At 40.6% G+C, this 25,397-nt stretch overlaps 1 protein-coding gene across 1 annotated transcript in view; it reads left to right on the top strand.

The window, feature by feature from the left end:
• The window catches only part of FREM2 (FRAS1 related extracellular matrix 2), a 150,142-nt gene that overhangs the window by 73,250 nt on the left and 51,495 nt on the right, over positions 1–25,397 (top strand). The window contains exons 4-6 of the mRNA XM_055542311.1: positions 5,352–5,582; positions 13,512–13,637; positions 14,721–14,972. Coding sequence (XP_055398286.1) covers positions 5,352–5,582; positions 13,512–13,637; positions 14,721–14,972 — 609 coding nt within the window. The remainder of the gene's footprint in view (positions 1–5,351; positions 5,583–13,511; positions 13,638–14,720; positions 14,973–25,397) is intronic.

The raw sequence follows: 25,397 nt of genomic DNA, 5'->3' as shown, positions 1-25,397 counted from the left end.
CAGGATTTCCCAGGCAAGAATACTGGAGTGGGTTGCCATTTCCTTCTCCAAAATCTTAGAATAGGCTCAAGCAACTCTGTAATTTATAAGATAAAAGTCTGCTGAAATATCAAATTATGAAAGCTAGTTTGATAATAAGTAAACAAAAAACCTACTTAGTGACCTATTAGGCATTGAAGTATAATTTACTATCTGTTGCTTTCAAATGTTCTGGTAGGTCACTAAAAGTTTCAAGCATCCTAACACTACATAAAAGGTATACGTTGTGACTTTTTTCCAGAATTAACAGAAAGGTGTTATTAAATATTAATCATTTTTTGCTGCTTTACCCCTTTATGTAAAACTGAGAGTCAGAAACACAAGAGTAAAACCTTTATCAGCTCTAATCTCACATTCAATTTCATGTAAGTGTAAAATAGAGAAAAGTAGGTATATTTGTACTTTTAAGCAGCCATTTTATCAGCACAAAATATTTGGCACGTTAGTGAAAAGTGATTGCACCCCAGACAGTTATATTATTTTTTAGTAGCCTATGTTATATAGGGGCTTCTCTGGTCTCTTAGTGGTAAAGAATCCACCTGCCAATGCAAGAGATGCAGGTTCAATCCCTGGGTGGGAAAGATCCCTTGGGAAAGGAAATGGTAACCCACTCCAGTATTCTTGCCTGGAGAATCCCATGGACAGAGGAGCCTGGTAGGCTACAGTCCGTGGGGTCACAAAAGAGTCAGACATGATTTAGTGACTAAACAAGAACAACAATGTTATACAGACATCTAGGCTCATAGAGTTTTCATGGGGTGAAATAGCTTTCATTGAGAGTATCAACTAAGGTAAGAATCTAGGGAAATGTTGGCAAAATAAAAAAACCGATAACCCTGTGTTTGTTTCCAAAATGATTATTTGAAATTTTACTGGTCCACAAAATTAAAAAACCTTAAACAGTAGATCCATATCAATGCACGTACACACACACAGACACATGCACACACATACACACAAGCCCACACATACACATTCCACACACCAAGCTTTTGCCAGGACCACTGTCCCCACGCACCTGCCATGATTCCTCCTGATGCCTGGATGCAGTATACTAATTACCCCAGATTTCAAAAACGCTTTTTGTTGTTTTAATTTTAGAGGAGGGTTTTTCACACCGTGCTTTGCCAGTTCCTCAAGATTGTTCTAGCTTCAGGAGTACTGGTCGACCCTTAGACCCATCCCCCAGCTTTGCTTTTAGCACATGCCTCTTGGTAGACAGTCATTTACAGTCTGCGTTTAACCTTCCAGAGCACAGTGAATGTTCTTATTGCCCTCAAAGACCTATGCTCTTTCCGTGCACACACAATGTGACCTTCAGATCAGAAATCTAATTAATTCTGTCTTACATAGTCAGTGAGAGATGTGCCTTAACTGTGCTTTGTGCTTGAAAATATAGCAGATAAGTTGCAGGGAAAATAATAACTAAAAAATAGAGCATCTTAGTGACTCTTCAGCAAGTTTTCATCTATTTGCATGTTACCTAAATTCCCACTCCTAGTGTGTGAATTTAATTATTCACTCACTTAGTCACTTGATAGGAATGGGAAAGTTAATAGTTGAAAAATACTTTTTCAACTATCTTTCCAGGGACTTCCCTCAAGGTCCAGTGGGTAAGACTTCACCGCCCAGTGCAGAGGGTGTGGATCGATCTCTGGTCGGGGAGCTGAAATCTCATGTGCCTTGCAGCCAAAATACCAAATGTAAAGCAGAAGCAATGTTATTACAAATTCAATAAGGACTTTAAAAATGGCCCACATCAAACAAAATATATTTTTTAAACTATCTTTTCAGATTTTTCTCTCTGTTGCACTTTTAAGCTGGATGCTAAAATACTGAATGAGTGCTCTTTTTTTTTCTCCTGCAGTTATTTTTTTCAATGAACCAGTATTTCCTTCTAGTATGGAAATCACTCACAATCCTATAAAGGCTCTATAGCTCTACTAGGTTAACCTCACCAGATAATAAATCATGAGTTTTATATATGTATTTTCCCAGAGATAATTGTTCATTTCATAACCATAATAGCCCAGTGATAAATTAAATCTGTATTTGCATTTCACAGAAGAAATTCAATTTCAAACATATAATTGCTTCCAGTTACCAAACATTTACTAAATACAAGCTATTTAGCTAAGCTCTTTAAGTACTTTACCCATCGCTTTTTACACTTTACAATCCTTTATTCACTAACTCAACTAGTATTTTATGAGTGCTTGGTAAGTGTCTAACACAGACACTGTGTTAGAAAATGGACTATAAGGTAATGACTGTAATTATGATGTTGTTGTTTAACTGCTAAGTCACGTTTAATTTTTTTGCAACCGCATGGACTATAGCCCACTAGGCTGCTCTGTCCGTGGGATTGTCCAGGCAAGAATACTGGAGTGGGTTGCCATTCCCTTCTCCAGGGTATCTTCTTGCCCCAGGGATCGAACCTGTGTCTCTTATGTCTCCTGCATTGACAGGCAGGTTCTTTACCACTAGCACCACCTGGGAAGCCCAAAGTACCTTACTTAACCTCCATGCCATTTTTCCACACCACAGGAAGAGATGCAATTGTAAATTGTAAATTCAGTAAATCAGAGTAATATGTTTTCTTTAATAGTTATCTTTGAAAAAAAACATCAATTTAAGCCTAATTTGTAAGCTTTTAATTTCCAGAATTCTTTTTGCCCCGTATAATAATATTTCTATAACAGGTATGGTTTACCAGCTGAGTATTTGTATCTCCAAGTAGGAGCAAAGTTTTTGAACATTGACTCTGTGACTGTCTTGTCTATTGCATTCAAGTGTGGACCATCTCCTTTACAATCTGTACACCATTTCTTCATTCTTTATTAAAGTTAGGCACCTCTGTCTAGGGCTTCATGGAGGTATGACGTATTTCGTATGTGTCTACCCACCCGTGTGAGTCTTATGCACATTACATGAGGATCTTGTTAAAATGATTCTGATTAAGTAAGTTTGGGGTATGGATTTAAATTCTGAATTTCTAACGAGTGCCCAGGTCTTGTTCAAGCTGCTGACCCAAGTACCACACTTTAAGTAACAAGGTAGACTAGCCCTGTGTTTAGAGTAGGTCCTATGTGTTACTTATGAAAAGGGAATCTTTATTTTTACTCGAAGCACGTTTAATATTCCATCTGGCTCTTATTCAACCTTTTAAAAAAGATGACATGCCTTTCATTGTTTTCTCATGTTTGAGAAACATGTCAAACAGTTTAAGATGACAATCTTTTCCACAAAATAGAAATCTATTTCTCTTCATTTGATAAATCAAAGATATTGTCTGTTTATACTTCACATCCAACTGAAAATCTCTTATAAAATCCACCAGAAAATTTCTGGGTGTTTTTTTGGCAGCAACAACTGAGATTTGCTTTTGCAGTTTATTTTTTCTTAGGTTGGATGACTTAATTATCAATTAGAAGCATGACTAGTTGGAACTAGTGGACATTCCTTGTGTTGTACAGAATCCTTCTGGTTTTTCACTGCCTTTTGAATCTCTGGGAAAATAATGCATTGTTGATGAAACAAAACAAGACAGAAAAGTGGGCAGTAGCTATCAGAGGCGAAATAATAGATTCTTTTGCAGGTCGTACCACTGGGAATAAATGGGTCAATGAGCCGCGTGTGTGCTGGAACCTCAAAGAGAATGATTCCTTTCATCATCACCTTGGCAGTAAATTGTAGTGGATCTAAGAAGTGTTGACAGCCACTCTGTGTGTTCTAGGAACCAGAGAGCTAACAGGAAGTCTGAAATGCTCAATAAGATATGTAGTGCTGAAATTCCTGGTTCTGTGCCCCTTTTTTGTTGCCATTCAATAAATTATGCTTTATCTCTTATTGAATGATAGGCAATATTTCTGAGATCTATAGGAAGTGATATATTCAGATGAAGAAATAATGTTCAAATTGTTCTTGCATAAGCACCACAAGGGCAGAGGTTTTATCTGTTTTGTCTAGTACATAGTAGGTGCTCTATGTATATTGGTGGTTGAACAAATCTTACTTGGTCCACTTTTTTTCCTACTTTGAAGAACAAAGGGACTTTTTTTTCTGGAAACAAGATAATTTTTTCAATTAAATGAGAAGTGATGCAAAGAATTTATTTTCAGATTTTTTCATTCCAGTAGGCTCAAAATTTTATTTTTCTCCTTTTAAATCTGTCTTTCTACCAACTTCTCTGAAAATGACCAATGTTTAAAGAAATATATTTGAAAATTATCCTATTAACATGAATCATTAAGAGGTTCTGATTCAATACCCGAAGATAGAACAAGTACTAACTGCAATTTTGTAACTTTTATGTGATGTTGAATTTTTTGACTCTTATTCATCGCTTTATAGATAATATATTTTATTATTTGAGTATGTGGCATAGTAATGGCAAACAAAGATCTTCTCATAATGTTCTTGGAGACTCAGAGATCCTTCAACCTTCCCAGCTAGTGGAAATTGACCTTGCGTGAACCCACAGAGGAAGCCAAACATACCACTCACAAAAGTCGTATATATTTAGCTCTCCAGTTCTGTTCACTTGGCTTCATGGAATTCTGGAGCGCTCCACAAAGAAAAGCCTGGCAGGGGTCATGTTGACAAACAGTGAATTCGATTTTTTAAGGGTTCTAATGTTGAGTGAATATTGTAAATTTTTATTATTATTCTTGGTCATTTACAGCTCAGATTATCAAAGAATTCACTGACTCACAGAGTCTCTTGCTGGCTTATATTTTCTAGTTAGAGAATTTTTCTCAAGTTTTAAAAATATGACACATACAATACAACCCATGCAAAAAAGTAAGTGTGAAGAGTTTTTAGATTACATGAATTTGTGGGTGTACGACTGTTTCAGAGTGTGAGCATCAGTTTCCTCTATCTCACTTTACAAGCAGTTCTAATACAAACTTAACTCACAAATATATGACGGAAGGACTTCCCTACTGGTCCTGTGGCTAAGACTCTGTGCTCCCCCTGCAGGGGGCCTGGGTTCAATCCCTAGTCAGGGAACTAGATCCCATATCCCTCAACTAAAATTCCTGCTTGCCACACTAAGACCTGGAGCAGCCAAATAAATACTTTTTTTAAAAAAAGAATATGTGAAAGAACCATACTGGGGCCACAGTAGAACAGAAATCATGGACTGTTAATACCTACAGCAGGACACTTAAAATTATCCATTTCATGGAATCGAAGCAGGATTTACTTTGCACTGCAGGATATCGTAACACAGAATGTTAACAGCAAGGAAAACCTCAACAACCCAACTGAAAATGACACTGCGGCTATGATGTTATGTTTTTGTGAAGGTATTGGCACAAGAGATGGGACTGCAAAAAAAGACAAGGACTTCAAGGGCAAAGCACAGAAACAAGTGCAGTTCAACCCAGGCCAGACCCGGGCCACGTGGAGAGTGCGGATTCTGAGCGACGGGGCGCACGAGCAGTCCGAGACCTTCCAGGTGGTTCTCTCAGAGCCCGTGCTGGCTGCCCTGGAGTTCCCCGCAGTGACCACAGTGGAGATCGTGGACCCAGGAGATGGTAAGAGCGACCGGCACCTCGCTCGTGTTGTCGCTGTTGGCTTTTTATGACAAAGCACTTTGCAAAGGGCATTTTTACATGTAATGTTTGGATTTCCATAGCACAGACTTTTCTAGATGAATGGGTCAGCATTCTTAGATATGCTGCTGGATTAGGGAACTCAAAAATGAAAGAAGAGAAGCTGTACTTTTCTTAAGTCAGTGAACTACGAGTATGCGTAGGATTATCGACATGTACATCACTGATCTCATTTTTCTAGAATTATTTCATGACTTTGTTGTTTAGTCGCTCAGTTGTCTCCAACTCTTTGCGACCCCGTGAACTGCAGCACACATGCCTCTGTGTCCTTCACTATGTCCCAGAGTTTGCCCAAGTTCATGTCCATTGCATTGGTGATGCCATCCAGCCATCTCATCCTCTGACACCCTCTTCGCCTTCTGCCCTCAATCTTTCCCAGCATCAGGGACTTTTTAAAGTCTTTTAAATGTTGTTTAAACAAATACTTTAAGGATTAGACGGTTTGGGGATTAATTTGTTCTCCATATAACACTTAATTATTCAAATTTCTTCATATCTTCATCAGTCAAAACTTTTCATCCTTGCCTTACATTTCCATATTTCTTACATAACCGCCAACCCACCCCCACTTTTTGGTGAAAAATCTCTTGAATCATTGCTCCTAACTTCTATGAGATCACGTTTTCTTGGCATTGCACAGCCTTGGCTGATGTTGGTAAAAATGAACCTCACTGCTTTTGAGTGTAATTTGACCTTCCCTTCCCCTGCCACACTCCTACAGTCCTGACTTGTCTCACTGCAGCCAAGAAGGAAAAAAAGGTTGAATTGGCTTTTTGAGGGCTGGCATTTATACAAAACTTGGAGAGACTCCGCTAAAGCTGAAATCCTGTCAGAAGACAGACATGACTTTCTTTTAAACTGCCAGCCTACTTTATTTCATCAGCCAGAAAACTCTTAAATGGTCTGTGAAGATACAATCTACTGAGTACATGAAATGGAGACGTATGTGGAAATCTCTGGGTTTAACAACGGAGCATAATTAAAGAAAGAGGATGGGAGAACCGGAGCTCTGGCTCTGCTTGTTTAACATCTTTGTCCTTAGTTGAAAATGAAGCTCAGTTATGTTTATCATTTCCATTAAAGAACAGTTAACAATTTAATTACATTTATTTTATCTGCATTATCTAGGAATAAACAATTAAATTTTCTTTTAGTCCTGAGTTTGGGGTAAGTTTTGGGTAAGCTAGCATAATAAAGCTTCTCTCTTTGGAACAAGCCTATGACAGCTTTACTACATATAAACTGGCCCATTAGTTAGAGCTTATTTGAAGCCATTGCTTGGTATTTGCCCATTGGTAAAATTGCCGTACTTGACCTTAAGAAATAAGACACTTAAATTCATGTGCTTTCCTATTTATAAGCCCAGCATAACACAGAATACTCTCTACTCATATTAAATCTGAGAAGTGGGATTTTAATAACAAATACACACACGCGTACAAACACACACACGTGTACTCTTTATATAATCTTAAAGGCTACCAAATAAAAACTTGCCATAATTTCATCTTATGTAATGGTCATCTAAGCTGTCTTGGCATTTTCTGGATGAAGTTCAGCCCCATTCATTCCAGGCCATGATCATCCCTGTGATGACTGACAAATATTCTGGTACAGCAAATGCCTGGTATGTTCCTTGCCTTGTCAAAGACCAGTGGTCTTGAAATTACAAGACCTGGCTTTGATTCCCAACTCTACCATCTCTAGTTGTCTGACCTTAATCAAGTCAAACAGCTTTTATTACTATTAATATTATTTAATTTGTTAATTATGAATTAATTATATTTTATTAATATTTTGCTTCCCAATGAACAAAAAAGAAATTCTTATGAAAGAGTTCCATAAAAACAAGAAGCACAATACAAATATGGTTGTTATTTCTCTTACCATAAATGTAATGTTTGTTAGATTTCATATTCACAGATTAAACAATCTTTTTTCTTTCCACAAAGGATTGCTTTCCTAACCATTTCAAAAGTTCAGTTGTTTCTTTCTACTCCGTCTTATAACTCTTCACCTATAAATTCACTAGCTCTAGGAACCATTGTGTCTACAAGCTCTCTTGCTGCATATTAATTCTAGAACATGTTATGAGACTGTTTTTGCATGCATTAAAAATGTATCCAACTCACACTGGTGCTGAGACAGCACTCTGTATTGGGGATGCAAAGATAATAGGATAAATCCCCTCTATCAAAGAGTGTATGGAGTAATGGGAAATAGAGCTCTATACATAAGGGATGGCAACAGAGTGTGATGTAGTAGAACAAAGAATGATGTAGAACAACAAAGAAAGTGCCTTATGGGAACAAGAAGGGGAGAACAGCAACTCTGCTTTGTCTTAGGCTGGGAACTGCTTTTACTTATGAGCCATTTAATATTATATAAACACACACAAGTACACTTTTGCCGGTTCTTTACTTACCATAACTGGCACTGATAGTGATAATAACCGAAATTCATCGAGCACTTGCCGTGTGGCAGCCAGTATCCTCAACACATTTTACACATTCTTTCATTCACTCCTTTACCTCACTACCTCTCAGTCTCCTGTACCAGTGTAGGCGTTTTACTTGATACAGTTCTTCTTTTTTAATTCGATTGCTGTGAAGCATGGGTCATTGTCTTAAGAGAAAGAAAAAATTACTAAACACTTGTTCAAAGGACCACACACATTTATACATTTCTGGTACCAAAAGGTCAATAAGAAAAAAAAAAATGGTACAAAATAAAACTATTTCATGTGATGGAAAACTTGCCAAAATAAAAACATTTAATGATATGAAGGAAGATTACCCAAAGAGTCACTCTAATCAAACTATTTGCATAGTGCTTTAGAATAATTTTTGGACCTCATGGTATCCTAATGTGAACTTACCATACTTACTATGTGACTTATATATGTTTTCATTAGTCTTATTTTTAAAGTTCCTATTAAATTAGCCTATATATCTGTTTTGGAGTTTTAAAAAAAAAGAAACACGTTGAAGTGTAAGAAAGCTTTCCATCCATGTTCGCCTATCAGTGGCAGACTCCACATTCAGTGCCATTTGTTGGTTAGTCTGAGGGCATGCGGGCAGCCTGAAGATGTCCCAGAATATCTTCTGGGTCATTTTTTAATATGCCAAACTTCTTAAAGATAATGGACACTCAGTACCTTCATCCAGGCACTGTATTTTTCTTTCCCTTCTTTGTTCTATTATAGCAAAGAGTTTTAGGACATATTTTTTTTCTATCCTGTTTTTAGCAGTCTCTCTTTTTCAATCTGCTCAATATAGTTGAGAAAAGGACATCTTTCAGATGTAGTTACAACTGTTTTATTTCTGAGAACAGAAGTATTTTTTGCCTGAGTTACAGCACAGTCAAAACCTAAAAATAAAATTGCTGTTAAATGAATCAAAGTACTCCTTTCAACTTAGCCACATAGGCTAATAAAGAGTACATTCATTTTATTCGACTTCATCTTTCAAAACAAAGAATAGTGAGACCAATCTGAAGATATAAAGGTAGCACATGTTCCTTGTCAGGAATTCAGAGATTTAAAGAAATGAAAGTCACTTGTGGTCCTACCATGTGAAAATAACCAGTGCTTACATCTCAAAGGATGACCCTGTGGTCACTCTTTTCTGTGTCTCTGTTTACTTAGTAAGGGCTTCCCAGGCAGCACAGTGATAAAGAATCCTCCTGCCAATGCAGGAGACAGGAGACGCAAGAGACACAGGTTCGATCCCTGGGTCAGGAAGATCCCCTAGAGTAGGAAATAGCAGCCCACTCCAATATTCTTGCATGAAAAATCCCATGGACACAGGAGCCTGGCAGTCTACAGTCCAAGGGGTTGCAAAGAGTTGGACATGACTGAGCCCAGCTCACACATTTACTTAGTAGAGAGTTCAACTGTTTCTCCAGTATCACCCTTGCCTTGTCTCTCGGTGTATACAGTAGTGTGTGTCTGTTAATCACAAACTCTTAATGTATTGCTCCCCCATGCTTTCTCCATTGGTAACCATAAGTTTTATTCCACAATAAAACTTTCCCCCTCCTCTGACTGCTTTGGGTCTCAGCCAAATATAAGTAATGGTGACTGACTCCCTTGCTATAGCAAAGCTCTGAATAAATCACCTTTGCTTGTTTCATCCCATAGGGTGGTCTTTGTTTCCACAGTATCTTGCTCTGAGTAATACCAAAGTGCTTCCAATGGACTTTAGTCCTGAAAGCTCCATGGATCCGCCTACCACCCACCTCATCACCACTTCACTGGCCCCGTGTTCTGTCCTGTCCTCCTTGCCCAGTTTACTCGAACCATGTTAGCATCCTGGTTATTCCTTATATGAGCTTCCCTGGTGGCTCAGTGGTTAAGAATCTGCCTGCAATGCTGTAGGAGACACGGGTTCGATCCCTGGGTCAGGAAGATCCCGTGGAAAAGGAAATGGCAACACCCCGCAGTATTCTTACCTGGGAAATTCCATGGCCAGAGGAGTCTGGTAGCCCGCAGTCCTTGGGGTCGCAGAGTCAGACACCACTTAGGGACTAAACCACCACCATTCCTTGTATATACCTGGCCCGGGGCCCTTTTCACTTGTTCATACCTTTGCCTGGAATTCTCTTCTCTGAGTTACTCACATCGGGTATTTCATTATCACTTTTCAATCTCAGCTCAAATATGACTCCATCAAAGAGACTTTCCTGTTTAATACAGACCTGCCATGGCATACACATGCCCCAACCCTCTCTACACCCTCAGCACCCTCCATCTTCTCCATATCATTTGTCACCTCCTGATATACTATGTATTTTCTTGAATATTTGTGTATTTTCTTCTTCTTCACTCCCAACTAGAATGAAAACTCCATGAGACCAGGGATTTTTTTACTTCCATATCTCCTCTGCTTAGTTCAGTGTCTGGCAAGTTGAAATCACCCCATCAACATTTGATAAATGAATAATTAGTTGTGAAAGCTTATATCCACAGCTTTTTTATTGGTGCCATTTTTTAAACTTGTATATCAGAGTCCCAGGAGAAAACAAAAGGCACATTCAAAATTAGCAATTTTAAAATACTAGAATAACAAGACTATTTGCAAAGGTGAGGGCGAGGATTGGGAAACCACCAGGGCTTCTCAGGTGGTACTGGTGGTAAAGAATCTCTGCCAATGCAGGAGATGCAAGAGACGTGGGTTCCATCCCTGGGTCAGGAAGATGCCCTGGAGAAGGAAATGGCAGCCCACTCCAGTATTCTGCTTGGAGAATTCCATGGACAGCAGAGCCTGGTGGGCTATAGTCCAGGGTCCCAAAGAGTTGGACGTGACTGAGTAAATGAGCACAACACAGGTATAGTTAAGTGCCTTAAGGCTGGTAAGAGCAGGTACCATCACCACCTCTAGCCTGGGGGAACAGAGAAGGAGGAGCTAGCTGAGTCAGTGTGTGAGCTGGGGCAGCCAGTGGGCACAATGACCTTTATTTGTTGGGGTGCTGCCAGCTCTGGGACCTTGAGGGCAGGCGGGGGGAAGGTCCTGTCTGTGCTGCACTTTGGCTGGCCCAGCCGGAAGCCAGAGAACAAGGGAAACCTTTGACGTGGTTCACATTAGTCAGCCCTTGGGGTACAGGGCAGGGTGGAGAGGGGTGGAACGTGGACCTTGATGACCAGTGTCCATTATTCCAGCGTCTTTTATAATCATCCACAGCAGTGTGGCTTACTGTTTTCAAAGTAACCAGAACATTTTCTATGTATATGTGGGACTTCCAGTGAAACAGACTCCCAGGCAAATATCAAAGCATCTGTTTGAGGGTTTATCATGCCTAGCTATTGACCTAAATGTTTTATTGAATGTTTTATTGGTAGATGGCTCAAGCAATAAAGAATCTGCTTGCAATGCAGGAGATGCCAGTTCAATCCCTGAGCCAGGAAGGTCCCCTGGAGGAGGAAATGGCAACCTACTCCAGTATTCTTATCTGGGAAACCCCCTGGACAGAGGAGCCTGGCAACTATAGTCCATGGGGTCACAAAGAATTGGACCTGACTGAGCACATGACGGATAGACAGTTTTACACTGAACCATAATTTTCAACAACTTCATTGTGCCATTTTTGCTATTTACTGTACCTCTCCTCTACCTTACAAAATGAATCATTGAGACTTACAATATTGTATAATGTTGTATACTCAGTATTATGGTTATTCCTCTAGGAGAAGAAGGAAATGATAGATGTGTCCATTACAGTCAATATATAGATGAATCCATTCTATAGGGACTGCTATTTAGGAAACAACAAACAAAATCACCAGGTGTTAAACAATGCATAATTATACTTTTAATCATTGATCATTTAGAAGGGACACATGGGGTTAAAAAATATAATAGAATGGCCATTACAAGATCTGAATTTTAATCTGAACTTGATCAGTAAGAGTTCTTGACAAGTAATTTCAACTCCGTGGGTCCAAGTTCCCTCATCAAAGTCAGGGGTGAGACAAGAGCACTTCTACGGTCTCGTCTACATCTAAAAGCCAAACTGCTCCACTGGAGGACGGTGATCTTCACCAAGAGAATGAGGTCGGGTTTAAAGGGAGTGTGCAGCAGCACTTACTAATTGAGAAAAAAGCAATTACTGGAGTTGAATGCAATGCTGTGTTCTATTTCTGGGTTAAGAATTCATTGGTCTGGAGCCTACCTGCATTATAGCTATTTCTTCTCCCCTCTCTTCCCTCCTTCCCCTCACTCTGAGCTCTTCTGAAAGAGTATGTGGGGAGGGGGAGGGGCGGGGTGCCTATATACAATGGAATATTCAGTTCAGTTCAGTTCAGTCACTCAGCCGTGTCCGACTCTTTGCAACCCCATGAATCACAGCACACCAGGCCTCCCTGTCCATCACCAACTCCCAGAGTTCACTCAGACTCATGTCCATCGAGTCAGTGATGCCAACCAGCCATCTCATCCTCTGCCATCCCCTTCTCCTCCTGCCCCTAATCCTTCCCAGCATGAGGGTCTTTTCCAGTGAGTCAGCTCTTCGCATGAAGTGGCCAAAGTATTAGAGTTTCAGCTTTAGCGATGGAATATTACTCAGCCATAAAAATGAATCAAATTGGGTCATTTGCAGAGACATGGAGACTGTCATACAGAGTAAGAAATAGACAAGCAAATAGTGTATATTAACGAATATATGTGGAATCTAGAAAATGGTAAGATGGTCTATTTGCAAAGCAGAAATAGAGACAGAAATGTAGATATGTGGGGGCATGGAGGGAGGGCGGGGCAGGGAGGGTCAATGATGAACTGGGAGGTTTGGATTGACATATGTACACTACTGTGTATAAAATAGGTAACCAATGAGAACCGACAGTATAGCACAGTGCTCTGTGTTGACCAAAATGGGAAGAAAAAAAAAAAAATGAGATGTTGTATACATATGGCTGATTTGCTTTACTGTGCAGCCGAAGTTGACACAGCAGCACAGAGTAACTGTACTCCAATTAAAAAAAAAAAAACTAAATAAGCGATCAGTATACAAATATCCCCTCCCTCTTGAACCTTCTTCCCACCTCCCCCTGTCCCACCCATCTAGGTCATCACAGAGCACCAGGCTAACAATTATGCAGATAATGATAATGATGATAAAGAGGAGGAAGAGAGCAGGAGGGTAACAATGAACCAAAATAATAATGATATTAAGAAGAATAATAAAACTGAGATGTATAACAAATAAGTAAATAAAATTGAGATCGTACATGAGGAAAAATTTAAAAATAAAAGAATATGCAAGGGGAAATGATCAGTCACGAGAGCAGTTTTGATTTGCACAAGATCGTTTCACATATAAGAAGCTCAGACAAAAACTATTGTATTTTCTCCTTAGAATCAACTGTGTTCATCCCCCAGTCTGAATATTCCATTGAAGAGGACGTTGGCGAACTGTTCGTTCCCATCAGGAGAAGTGGAGACGTGAGCCAGGAGTTGATGGTGATCTGTTATACGCGGCAAGGTAGCTTGATTTGCAAATGAAATAAAATGTCCCCGCAAAGATATAAATAAGCCTCTTATCATGTCGGAGCTATAACATTAAGCCATGAAGGTTACACTTTTTTAGTACAATTTTCAAAAAGAAAAAAAAAAGTGCATGCAGACAACCTCCTTCACTATGGCACCTTTGAGGGTCTGGAAGGACTTTGCTGCTTATTGAAAACATTTCTGATATACTTGGTTTACTCTAATACTCAAGGCCTCTGGGATTGTAGGAAATTGAAGTTCCCCTCCTCTACTCAAGCCTGCTCAAGTAGAAGGAGATTACTATTAAAAACAACAACCAAAAGAAGAGGCAAGGAAATGCATACCCAAGGAAAAGAATTAATTTTAAACTAGTTTGAGACTCATTGCAACCAAATTTAAAAATGCTTGTCTTGCTCATTGAGTCAGCATGCTCTGAAAGGTGATTTTATGTAACACAAAATTTAGATCAAAACATAATATAATTAATATTCTAAACACCTTTCTAGGAAACAGGTAAATTTTTTCTAAGCATATAAAAGAAAAGGTCATAGGTACAGTTAACACCTTAGCAGACTTTCATTAAAATTTTCATTAATGTATATGAGTTGAAAGTCAATAAAGTATGGTGGTCAAAATGCAAATTTCAGGATCAACCTTGAGCTCTGGGTCCCAGAGCAAGTGGTTTGACTTCTATAAACCTCAGTTACTAAACCTGTAAAACCCAATAGACTGGTTAAGAGGATTAAGGAGGCAATGCATGGAAATCGCTTGGCACTTTGCCTGTACACCGCAAGCATTTGAAGAGTTGGAGCTATTATATTATATTATTGTGTTGCTTTAAAAAGACCACTGGCAGGAAGTAGAGGAGAAAACATTTGAAATGTAATATTTGTCATATGTTGGAGACCATTTTGAAGATGACTCATGATGCCAGAACAGTATGTAGGCGCTATTGCAATTTCCAGGAGTATTCATAGATACGATGGACCATGAAAATGCTACAGATGAAAATAATCGTTTCTGGAAATACTCTTATAGTATGTTTTATAAGCCCCTTTTGGATCCTCCCTGCCTCCAGGAACGGCAAGAGGAACCGTGCCAACGTCTGTGCTCTCCTATTCTGATTACATATCCCGGCCCGAGGACCACACCAGTGTTATCCGCTTTGACAAAGATGAGCGGGAGAAGATGTGCAGGGTCATTATAATTGATGACTCTTTGTTTGAAGAGGAGGAAACATTCCACGTTCTCCTGAGCATGCCGATGGGTGGGCGAATTGGATCAGAGTTCCCAGGGGCTCAGGTTACAATCAAACCCGACAAAGATGACGGTAAGTACTAATTTACCTAGAAATTATTCCTCCTACCGGGCAGACCAGCCCTCTAAACCTTCTAGAGGCAAAGCCCTCTAAACAGAAAGAATGAGAGTGTGAAAGAATTTTCATGCGCACATTTATCTTATGTTTGACTTTATAGTGTGATTAGGTTTCTAGGCTGGCTGCATGAGTCCACTGTCTTTCTCGCTTTAGTGCTTTGGAAGGGCAAAGCCACGCCTATGCGTGTTTTCTCCTGTGTACAATTTCTTTGACAATGCCATGTCCCGTTAAGTGATTAAATTTAAAAATTTCATGGCAAAGAATCGAAGCAGTTTTAATAAATGATTTGTTATTTTATTTGTTTTGCTTCAATTGTAAAAGCTTATTTTTTGTAACTTGCATCTCTGTGTTTGAATTTGTTTAACCAAGAAACTAGCAGACAATTCTATTAAACGAAAAACTAGGAAGGTGATAAGTAAATGGGAAATGATGATAAGTATATGGGAAATTAAGTCCAACAGGCTTCCAAAAAGGAGGAGAGTTTATCCTGACTTTTCTTCATGCTGCTGCTGCTAAGTCGCTTCAGTCGTGTCTGACTCTCTGCGACCCCATAGACGGCAGCCCACCAGCCTCCTCCATCCCTGGGATTCTCCAGGCAAGAACACTGGAGTGGGTTACCATTTCCTTCTCCAATGCAGAAAAGTGAAAGTGAAGTCGCTCAGACTCTTCGCGACCCCATGGACTGCAGCCCACCAGGCTCCTCCGTCCAAGGGATTTTCCAGGCAAGAGTACTGGAGTGGGATGCCATTGCCTTCTCCGTGAGGGAAACCTAATTACCATAAAATAATCCTCCCAGCCTTCCCTGGTGGCTCAGATGATAAAGAATCCACCTGCAATGCAGGAGACCTGGGTTCGATCCTTGGGATGGGAAGAGCCCCCTGGAGAAGGGAATGGCAACCCACTCCAGTATTCTTGCCTGGAGAATCCCATGGATACAGGAACCTGGCAGGCTACAGTCCATGGGGTCACAAAGAGTTAGACATGACTGAGTGACTAACACACACATACACACACACACACACACACACACACACACAGATTTGTTCATTAGGAACAGTATATTAAGTCAGTGCTAGCAATATTTCACTAATCTTTGCTGTCAATCTTTGGAAGTTAATTAAGGAACATTTCAGCTGATTCCAGTTTCTGCTTTTGTGTGCCAACCCAGGGGTTGAGGTTTTAGCTATAGTGGCTGAGGTTTTAGCTATAGTGGCTGGCTTCCTCAGCCACCCTGGAGAAATTATCACGCTGGTAGATATAAACCAGAGACATGTAAAAGGTAGAACGATGCACCCTGTGGTAAACGTTAGTCAAGTCAGTGCCATTCAAAAGCTTACTGACGTTAGAAAAGCTTTCTCAACAGCAGGAGTACCATAGAGAAGAAAATATTTCTAGTGCTAGAAAAATACATCATGGTATGGTGTGTGGGTAAAATATGGTTTATTCATTTGAACTGAACTGACAGGCCTGATCACCATCCTTTTTATTCTTGAATACTATTATTTGCATTTGGGTAAGCTCCAGTTAAGGAAGCCTTACTTAATTGGCTCAGCTGGTAAAGAATCTGCCTGCAATGCAGGAGACCTGGGTTCGATCCCTGGGTTGGGAAGATCCCCTGGAGAACGGAAAGGCTAGCCCCTCCAGTATTCTGGCCTGGAGAATTCCATGGACTATATAGTCCATGGGGTTGCAAAGAGTTGGACACGACTGAGCAGCTTTCACCTTCACCTCACCAGTTGAGTAATGCCAGGTCAATATGTAAGGAATGGCCAAACTCAGTTAAACTAACAGCTTGATGAAGTGACATTCTGCCAAGAATGACATTCTTCATCTTAGCCAAAAGGCTGAGAAATGATGACAAAGTTATGTTCTGTATTTAGTACGCTTGAGTTAGAACAATATTAAAAATCAAGAAATGGAAAAATGAGTTTCTAACTGCTCAGAATATTAATGCATTGAAGCCATTAACAGACTGTTTAATATCGTTGATAATACTAAGGATTCAGTGAAAGCTAATGGATGTTTAATGAGTTTCTAGTCTGTGGGAGGCATTGCAAGAATGCACTGAATAGTAAAGATTATACCAGTTTTTCCACATGGGAAGACTACTAGTTTAATGATGTAGATATTACACTCTTTGAAAACAAAAATAAGATAAAGGAAAACATATATGAAATGTCTTGCCTTTTAAAAAAATATTTAATCTCACATACCACACACACAGTGAATATTTATTCTGTACTTACTAAGTGTAATGTGTGGGGACTATAGAGACATTTAATGTGGAGGCCAAGATCTCACGAAGCTTAAAATCTATTTGGGGGAAATAAAACCTAAGTACATAAAAGGTTAAAGGAGAATAATTTATAAATGATCATTTGGGACAGTAAAATGGAGGCAGAAGATGGCAGTTCAGTTCAGTTCAGTCGCTCAGTCGTGTCCGACTCTTTGCGACCCCATGGACTGCAGCACGCCAGGCTTCCTTGTCCTTCACCATCGCCCAGAGCTTGCTCAAACTCATGTCGGTGGTGCCATCCAACCATCTCATCCTCTGTCATCCCCTTCTCCTCCTGCCTTCAATCGTTCCCAGCATCGGGGTCTTTTCTAATGAGTCAGCTCTTTGCATCAGGTGGCCAAAGTACTGGAGAAGGGATTTTAGACCTTTAAAACAAACTGGTTTTAAATGTTGCCTCTTGTTAAAATGACTAAAAACTAAAATGGTGTGGTCTACTTCCCTCATTTTGTACATCCTTTGGGTTAAACATAAACCATATTATGATAAAGGGCCACTTCATATCATTTTTCAAATTGTAATAGTTTCAGGAGAGGAGTTGTGCAATTACAGGATCAATTTATTTTTGACAAACTCATGAGTGGGAGAGGGCAGGAAGAAAAAGAGTGTTTGTGAATGTGAATGAGTGAGTCATTCCCTAAATATGATTAGGAGAGTCCAGAGAAGGGAGACTTTCCAGGCTTGACCATGGGAGGACCCACAGGGTCCCCAACCCCAGTCCTCTTTTAATTCTGGACCTGGCTGGACACAGAGCCTAGAAGGCCAGCTATTTATTGGGAACAGCTCCACGTGGAGCTGGGGTACAGGGGCATGCATTAAAATAAAAGCAAGTGAGCAAGGGTCTGAGGCTGCTGGGATGGGTTCATTAGCAATGGGGTACCTTTGACTCAAGCTGGTATGGTCATCGGCTCTAAAGGACTTTGCCACAATGCTGTTGTGAACTAGTTTTTTTGAAACTGTTGATACAGTGTACTGCTCACAGCAGGAAAGGCATTCAGAGCTTTGTTCCTTTGTACACACACGAACTTGGCAAGCAGCCACTTGAATCTCTTCTGCCAGTCGCATGAAAAAATTCACCACTATTACCAGAAAAGGCAAGAGCTCCAGAGTTCTCTATGAGAACAGCTCACCGTTTTATATAATTTGCATTGAAGAGTGACCTTATGGCTCCCAAGAAAGTGAGCACAGGGAACCGTGCCAGGGCTTGGGAACGGTTCACCCAGAAGTAAGCTCTCAAACTCATGGAGTGTAAGCTAACAGCTGTGTTGTCTTCTAGAGTGATTCTAAGATATTAAGGCTGCAGTATTGAATAGATCGTACTGTTTGCAGTATTAAGTCAACTCATATCTTTGTTTTTCAGGTGTCTATAGACAGCATATATGTCATATAATAATAACTATAACAAGGAAACTGAAGTGGGTTGCCATTTCCTCCTCTAGGACATCTTCCCAACCCAGGGATCAAACCCATGTCTCCTGTATTGACATTACAGGAGCCACCTGGGAAGCCCAATAACTATACCACTGAGCCACCTGAGATTCTTTACCACTGAGCCACCTGGGAAGCCCAATAACTATAATATATAGTCATTAATAGGGGCTTCCCAGGTGGCCTAGTGGTAAAAAACCCACCTGCCAATGCAGGAGACATAAGAGATGCAGGTTCAATCCCTGGGTTGGGAAGATCCCCTGGAGAAGGGCATGGCGACCCACTCCAGAATTCTTGTCTGGAGAATCCGCTTGGACAAGGAGCCTGGGCTACAGTCCATGGAGGAGCAGAGAGTCAGACATGACTGAAGCGACTTAGCATGCATGCATAGTTATATATAACTATTGTATACGATAACAGTAGCTTAGCTGTGCTAAGCCTTTTACTTAAATGATTTCATTTAATACAGAGACACACAGACTATGAGCGTGGTTCTGTTATACTCAGTTTTATTATCTTTGAGCGGCCAGGTAACCTGCTCAAGGTCAAATAGCTGAGAAGAATTTGCCAGGCTGACAATGCAGAGTCCATGGCACCAATCGATATGTTGCTCACATCATAGTGTACTGGGAGCATGTAATTTAACAGTTATTATATAGTGTATATTTTATACTGTAATATTCGAAAATAGCATGAGGCATCCTAGTAGAGATGAAACAAGCTGTATACTTTTCTATGCATGCAGCACTTGATGATCCTAGAATACTTCAAATGTTAGCAGTTACAGATATTCGGCTAACTAGTGCATGAATTATTTTGGTTCACCTTTATCAATTAAAATTCCTCCAGGATCATTAGGAGAACATACAAGTGGAGTCTGGCAGTTCAGTAGCACAAAGTAAAGCATTGCTTTTCCACACCATTTAGCAAAGTGCCTAGTGGAAGGTTTTCCCGTCTGAAGGACTGGACTTGAACTGTCTTGTCAAGCCCTGATGGAGAAATGGCATCTTGTGTTTGTTTTGTCTTTTGCACGGTAATGCTATCTGCCTCACTCCCATCTTTTCCACACAGGGGAGAGAATGCTGGCTATGTAATACCATCTTGTAGATGTCGAAGGATAAATATTGCTGATTTATTATCACTAAATCCCTGGAAGCAAGTCACTAAGAACATTAGAAACCTCAAGATCTCAGTCACAGGTGAACTCCATGTTAGTGCTAAAAATCACATAAATGTGAGAAGCCACTTCTCAGATCCTAGACTTCAGATTTTAATAAGCCCAATTTCAATAAGCTTGAAATTATTATTAAAAGAGATATTACAATTTAAAAAACAACACACTTCATTAGAGATCAAACCGTTAGAAAAGATCTCTTAGTAAATCTTAGTGCCAGCATCAGAAACTCCAAATGATTCACCAGCAACAGAGTATCCTTTTGTCTAAATCATAAAACACAAAGAAAATGCCGATAAGTTGAGGCTACAGCTTAGCTGAAAACAGGACTTTTAAAGCCTTGACCTGCATGCTCCGTGATGTAAACAGAGGTCAGAATCTATGAAATACTACAGTGAAATCACAGAGGTCTGAGTGTTTATTTAGTAAGTCCAGACAGTGCACATATATGTACCTGTGGTCTGTTGAAAATATATGCTTCATAAAATCGATTACTAATTAGACAACAGCATCCTCTTTAATTGTTTTAGAATGAAAAGTTAAGAAAGCGTTTTGGAATTTATATACTATTTTCTGAGACATTTGGTTGAGCAACTGGTCACTGTAGAAATATGACACTTGTTAGTTTGGTTTTCTACGACACTTGCCACCAAATGAAGGTAGATCTCAGATTAGCATGTTCTCTGGATGTCTTCCTTGCTCTGCACAGGTAGATGTTACCTTTCACAGGAGGCTCATGAATTTTATGATTTCCCTAAGAAGCAGGTCTTCATTCTGCCTTACTGAAGCAGACGTTTGCATCTCTTCTCTCCCTTTATTCCCAGCTTATCAGTCATATACATACCTTTTTTTGTCATTGGCCTTTTAAATCTGCCTTTAAATGATGTCAAGAAACTTGCTACTAACATCGAGAGATACTAAATTACCCAATAAAGAATACAGGTAATATCATTTGATAAAATCAGTGAGCTACATTGTGCTACAAAGAATCACAATGATAATGTATGTTAGGATTATAAAGTGTAGCTAAAACTAAAAAAAACCTCTTTTCTTTGGGCCATTTGTAGCAATTTGAAGCCCTTAAAATTATGGATAAAACTTTCCCCTTCACACTTCTAGAGACATAAAGCATTGCTTCATCCTTTTCCTAAGGAACAGGTCTTCATTCTATGTAGTGAGACAGATGGCTGAAATAATATATATTCAGACATTTGCTTATTTAAAACGTTTTCTGAGCATCTGTAATGCCCCAGATGTTGTGTTAGGGTGAAGGAGAGAAAGAATTTCTCCTGCCCTCACTCACTCACTCTCTCTCTATATATATTATATATATGTGTGTATAGATATGTGTATATATATATATATACATCAACACCACATAACACTTAGTAGTACCTTTTCTCAGTAGCAGGCACCCCTGAAGGCACCAAGGACACCCTGATGAACAAGACAGGCCCAATCTATAGAGGATTTCCACAAGAAAGTAGGCAAAGCGATACAAGATAGCCACTGATAAAAACAGGCTCTACATGCAATGAAGTGAAGTGAAGTAGCTCAGTCATGTCCGACTCTGCAACCCCGTTGACGGTAGCCTACCAGGCTCCTCCCTCCATAGGATTCTCCAGGCAAGAATACTGGAGTGGGTTGCCATTTCCTCCTCCAGGGAATCTTCCCGACCCAGGGATCGAACCCGGGTCTCCCACATTGCAGGCAGGCTCTTTAACCTCTGAGCCACCAGGGAAGCCACATGCAATGGGTGCTTTCAAAACAACATCGAGTGCGGCCTGAGGTTCCAGAAAAGCCACACCAAAAATCAGGAAGACTGAGTCATGGGAGTTGGCAGCCCAGAAATTGATGCGCATTGTCACACATCCCCTCGGGCTGTGAAGGCTCATCACCGTGAAGACCACTACAGTGTCCGGATGAGCCAAATCACAGAGCAGGTCAGCAGTCATGTAGTTAAACACAGTCCTGGGGAAAGAAATCAAACAACTGGTAGAGCTTTACTGCTGCTGCTGCTAAGTCGCTTCAGTCGTGTCCAACTCTGTGCGACCCCATAGACGGCAGCCCACCAGGCTCCCCCATCCCTGGGATTCTCCAGGCAAGAACACTGGAGTGGGTTGCCATTTCCTTCTCCAATGCATGAAAGTGAAAAGTGAAAGTGAAGTCCCTCAGTCATGTCCGACTCTTAGTGACCCCATGGACCGCAGCCCACCAGGCTCCTCCGTCCATGGGATTTTCCAGGCAAGTGTACTGGAGTGGGGTGCGAAGAGCTTTACTAGTCAGTACTTAAAACTCAGAAGAGTCAGTATATTGACACTGTGAGAGAAAAATAGCTTTCACTTTACACTTCATAGGGCTGAAATACATCTCAGCTTCCATTTCCCTGAGGGTGTTTCACAAACAACCTGCTTTACAATCTCAGGAAGGATGCCACAAAGCTGGAACACTGTGGTCAAAATGCCAACAAGAAACCCGTTCTTCTTTTGTTGTCATTGTTTGAGAATCACGCTTATTCAGAAGGGTGATTTTTCAGGATTGCACCCACCACCAGGGAAAGCTTTAAAAAGCTTTGCATTCTCAGTGCTGCAAGGTGATCCTCTAAGTACAGAAGAAAATTGTAGAGAGTATAGATGCCACTTCTACACTTTGTGGGTCTGTGGTGTGTGGTCCCGAGCTCAGTAAACTGGTAAAATACTATCTACACTACACAATGGGCTTTCCCAATGGCTCAGTGGTCAAGAATCCACCTGTCAATGCAAGGAGCTGCAGGAGATACATGTTTGATCCTTGGGTCGGGAAAATCCCCTGGAGAAGGAAATGACTACCCACCCCAGTATTCTTGCCTGGAGAATCCCATGGACAGAGGAGCCTTGTGGGCTACAGTCATGTCCAGAGTCGGACATGACTGAAGTGACTTACTGTGCGAGCACACACTCTGCGCAACAGGGATGTAGTGAGAGTTGTACCCACTTTCCAAGGGGTCATTATCCTCCCAATGCATCTAGCTTGCTTGCCTTAACTGACATTGGTCCAGAATATATAAAGTTCTGTAAAATGTCAGGACATCTTAACAGCTCTATATACCAGACTTACTTCACTATACTGAGAGGACAAATAAACTATTAGCAGGAGAGGTTTGATTAATTCTCTGAGGACAATTTCATTACCGTGTTCAAAACATGATATCCCTTGACATTTCTGTGAAGAGGGAAACTCCATTAAACTCTTGTATTATCATTGTGGGGGACCCGATAATTAAGTTATGTGAGGGGTCTGTTTCTTATTTTTCTTTTGAAACAAGGAAAGTATATAAGTGTATGAGTCACCATGGCCCTAGTGCCTTAGCTTCTGAAAGAAATCAATGCAAATCAAGGGAAAAAATAGAGAACAGTAGTCCTTGCTCTAACCTGGTTTTCCTCCTGTATTTTTTAAAAATTACTTTGTTTGCTATTTATTTGGCTACACCAAGTCTTAGTCACAGCATGTGGGTTCTTTAGTTGCTGGCATGTGGGATTTAGTTCCCAGACCAGGGATTGAAACTGGGACCCTGCATGGGGAATGTGGAGTCTTAGCCACTGGACCACCAGGGAAGTCCCTCCTCCCGAATTTTTAATCTTGGTGACTAGTTCTACCATGACTAGACTTTCTTCTTCCACTCTCCACCCCAAATCCTTCATTCTGTTTCCTTTATACCTCCAAATGTGATGTGTTTGCTGTCTTTTACACCCATCAGAACTGCTCCCATCTTGTGCTAGGCAGCTTTACGTGCGGGCATGCGTGCCAAGTCGCTTCAGTCATGTCTGACTCTTTGTGACCCCATGGACTGTAGCCCGTCAAGCTCCCCTGTCCGTGGAATTCTCCAGGCAAGAATACTGGAGTGGGTTCCCATGCCCTCCTCCAGGGGATCTTCCTGACTCAGGGATCAAACCTGAGGCTCCTGCATTGCAGGCGGATTCTTTACTGCTGAGCCACTGGAGAAGCACCCAGCCAGCTTCATTATCTGGCCTAAATTACTGAGATTGCTAACTAGTCTCTCTGCTTCCAGTTTGCCCACCTGCCATGGGCATCCATCCTCCAGACCCTGTACATGCATGTTTCATCACATCCCTCCCCTTCTTGAAACTGAACCCACTTGTCATGGGATAACTTCTAGAGTAAGCTTCCAACCCCTTGGCATAGTACACGTGACCTGCCATTGCCTTCTTTTCTATTTGTATTTATTTGACTGCACTGGGTCTTAGTTGTGGCATGTGGGATCTTGTTCCCTGACCAGGGATTGAACCTGGGTCCCCTGCACTGGGTGCTCAGAATTTTCACCACTGGACCACCAGGGAAGTCCCTGGCTGATGCCTTCTGTTTTCCCTTTTCCCCCATCTCCTCACCCCAAGTAGCATACCAGCCATGCCAAATGCTTCCTAAGCCCCCAGACACTTGAAGCTGTCCCTTTTATCCCAGGAGGTTTTATGGCTTTATTTTTTTTAATCTTGCTTTTTAAAAATATCAGACAGCTCTTCTCTATAAATTAAGACAAAGCACAAATTGAAAGGGTGAAATACGATGTTATCTTGGGACTCAGATATATTACTGAGTAAATTTTATCTGAATATGACAAATCGTTTGAAAATCATAATGTCTATATTTTTATCTTCCATGCTTATGGTTTCTCCTTACTGTGCAAACCATTTATAAGAAAGAATGATTTTCTGACTCCTGTTTTTCCTTGAGAGGAAGCAACTGTTTTCCTTGCAATAAAGAATGGGGATAGTCAGCATAAACAGGTCACATGGATGTTAAATGAGAGAAATAGCTGCCAACTAGTATCATTATCAACAAGAAAAGCACCAACCTGAGAAGGCCAGGAAGGGGATGTGCAGAGACCCGAGAGCTTAGTGACCTGACTGCACAGCTGGGCTGGATTTTCTCCATATTGCAGACCAGAAACCTAAGAACCAAAGAGGTTGACTTCCCCAGTGGCAGGCATTTCTGAAATGACTGAAAGGGGCCTTCACTCATGGCTTGTAGGAGAGCTTCTTTTGTTTTTTGTTTTTTTTCCTCATCGCACTACAAGAGGATGGAAGAGTCCTGGACCACTTTTGAGGGTCTACACTAAGAAGCAATAGAGCAGAATCACCCACTGCTACTGAGTAATACAGGGGAAAATGGGGAAGGAGGATTCTTACACAAAAGGAGCCCATTGTCTCGGCTGGAAATGGAATGGCTTTAGCTATTTATTCTAGAATCCCTTTCTTTGCTGCCTGCAGGCGTGTTTCAAGTGTCAATTATTGAACAGTCTGTGGTCAAGGTTATTTGTTTTTCCAGTGTCAACCACATGCCTTTATTCCCGAGACCTCACACAGACTGTGTTTGACACCATGTTGGCCATACTCTTTCTCCGTTCAGCTGTTGGGATTCCCACATAAATCATCCTGATGTCAAAGTCTCTATGGATTCTGAAATCTTACTTATGAAATTCTCTTTAGTC

Source organism: Bubalus kerabau, chromosome 12 (assembly GCF_029407905.1).
Source record: "Bubalus kerabau isolate K-KA32 ecotype Philippines breed swamp buffalo chromosome 12, PCC_UOA_SB_1v2, whole genome shotgun sequence".
Taxonomy (NCBI): Eukaryota; Metazoa; Chordata; class Mammalia; order Artiodactyla; family Bovidae; genus Bubalus; species Bubalus kerabau.
The sequence above is the reverse complement of the archived record's forward strand: the minus strand, read 5'-3'. Positions and strand labels throughout refer to the sequence as shown.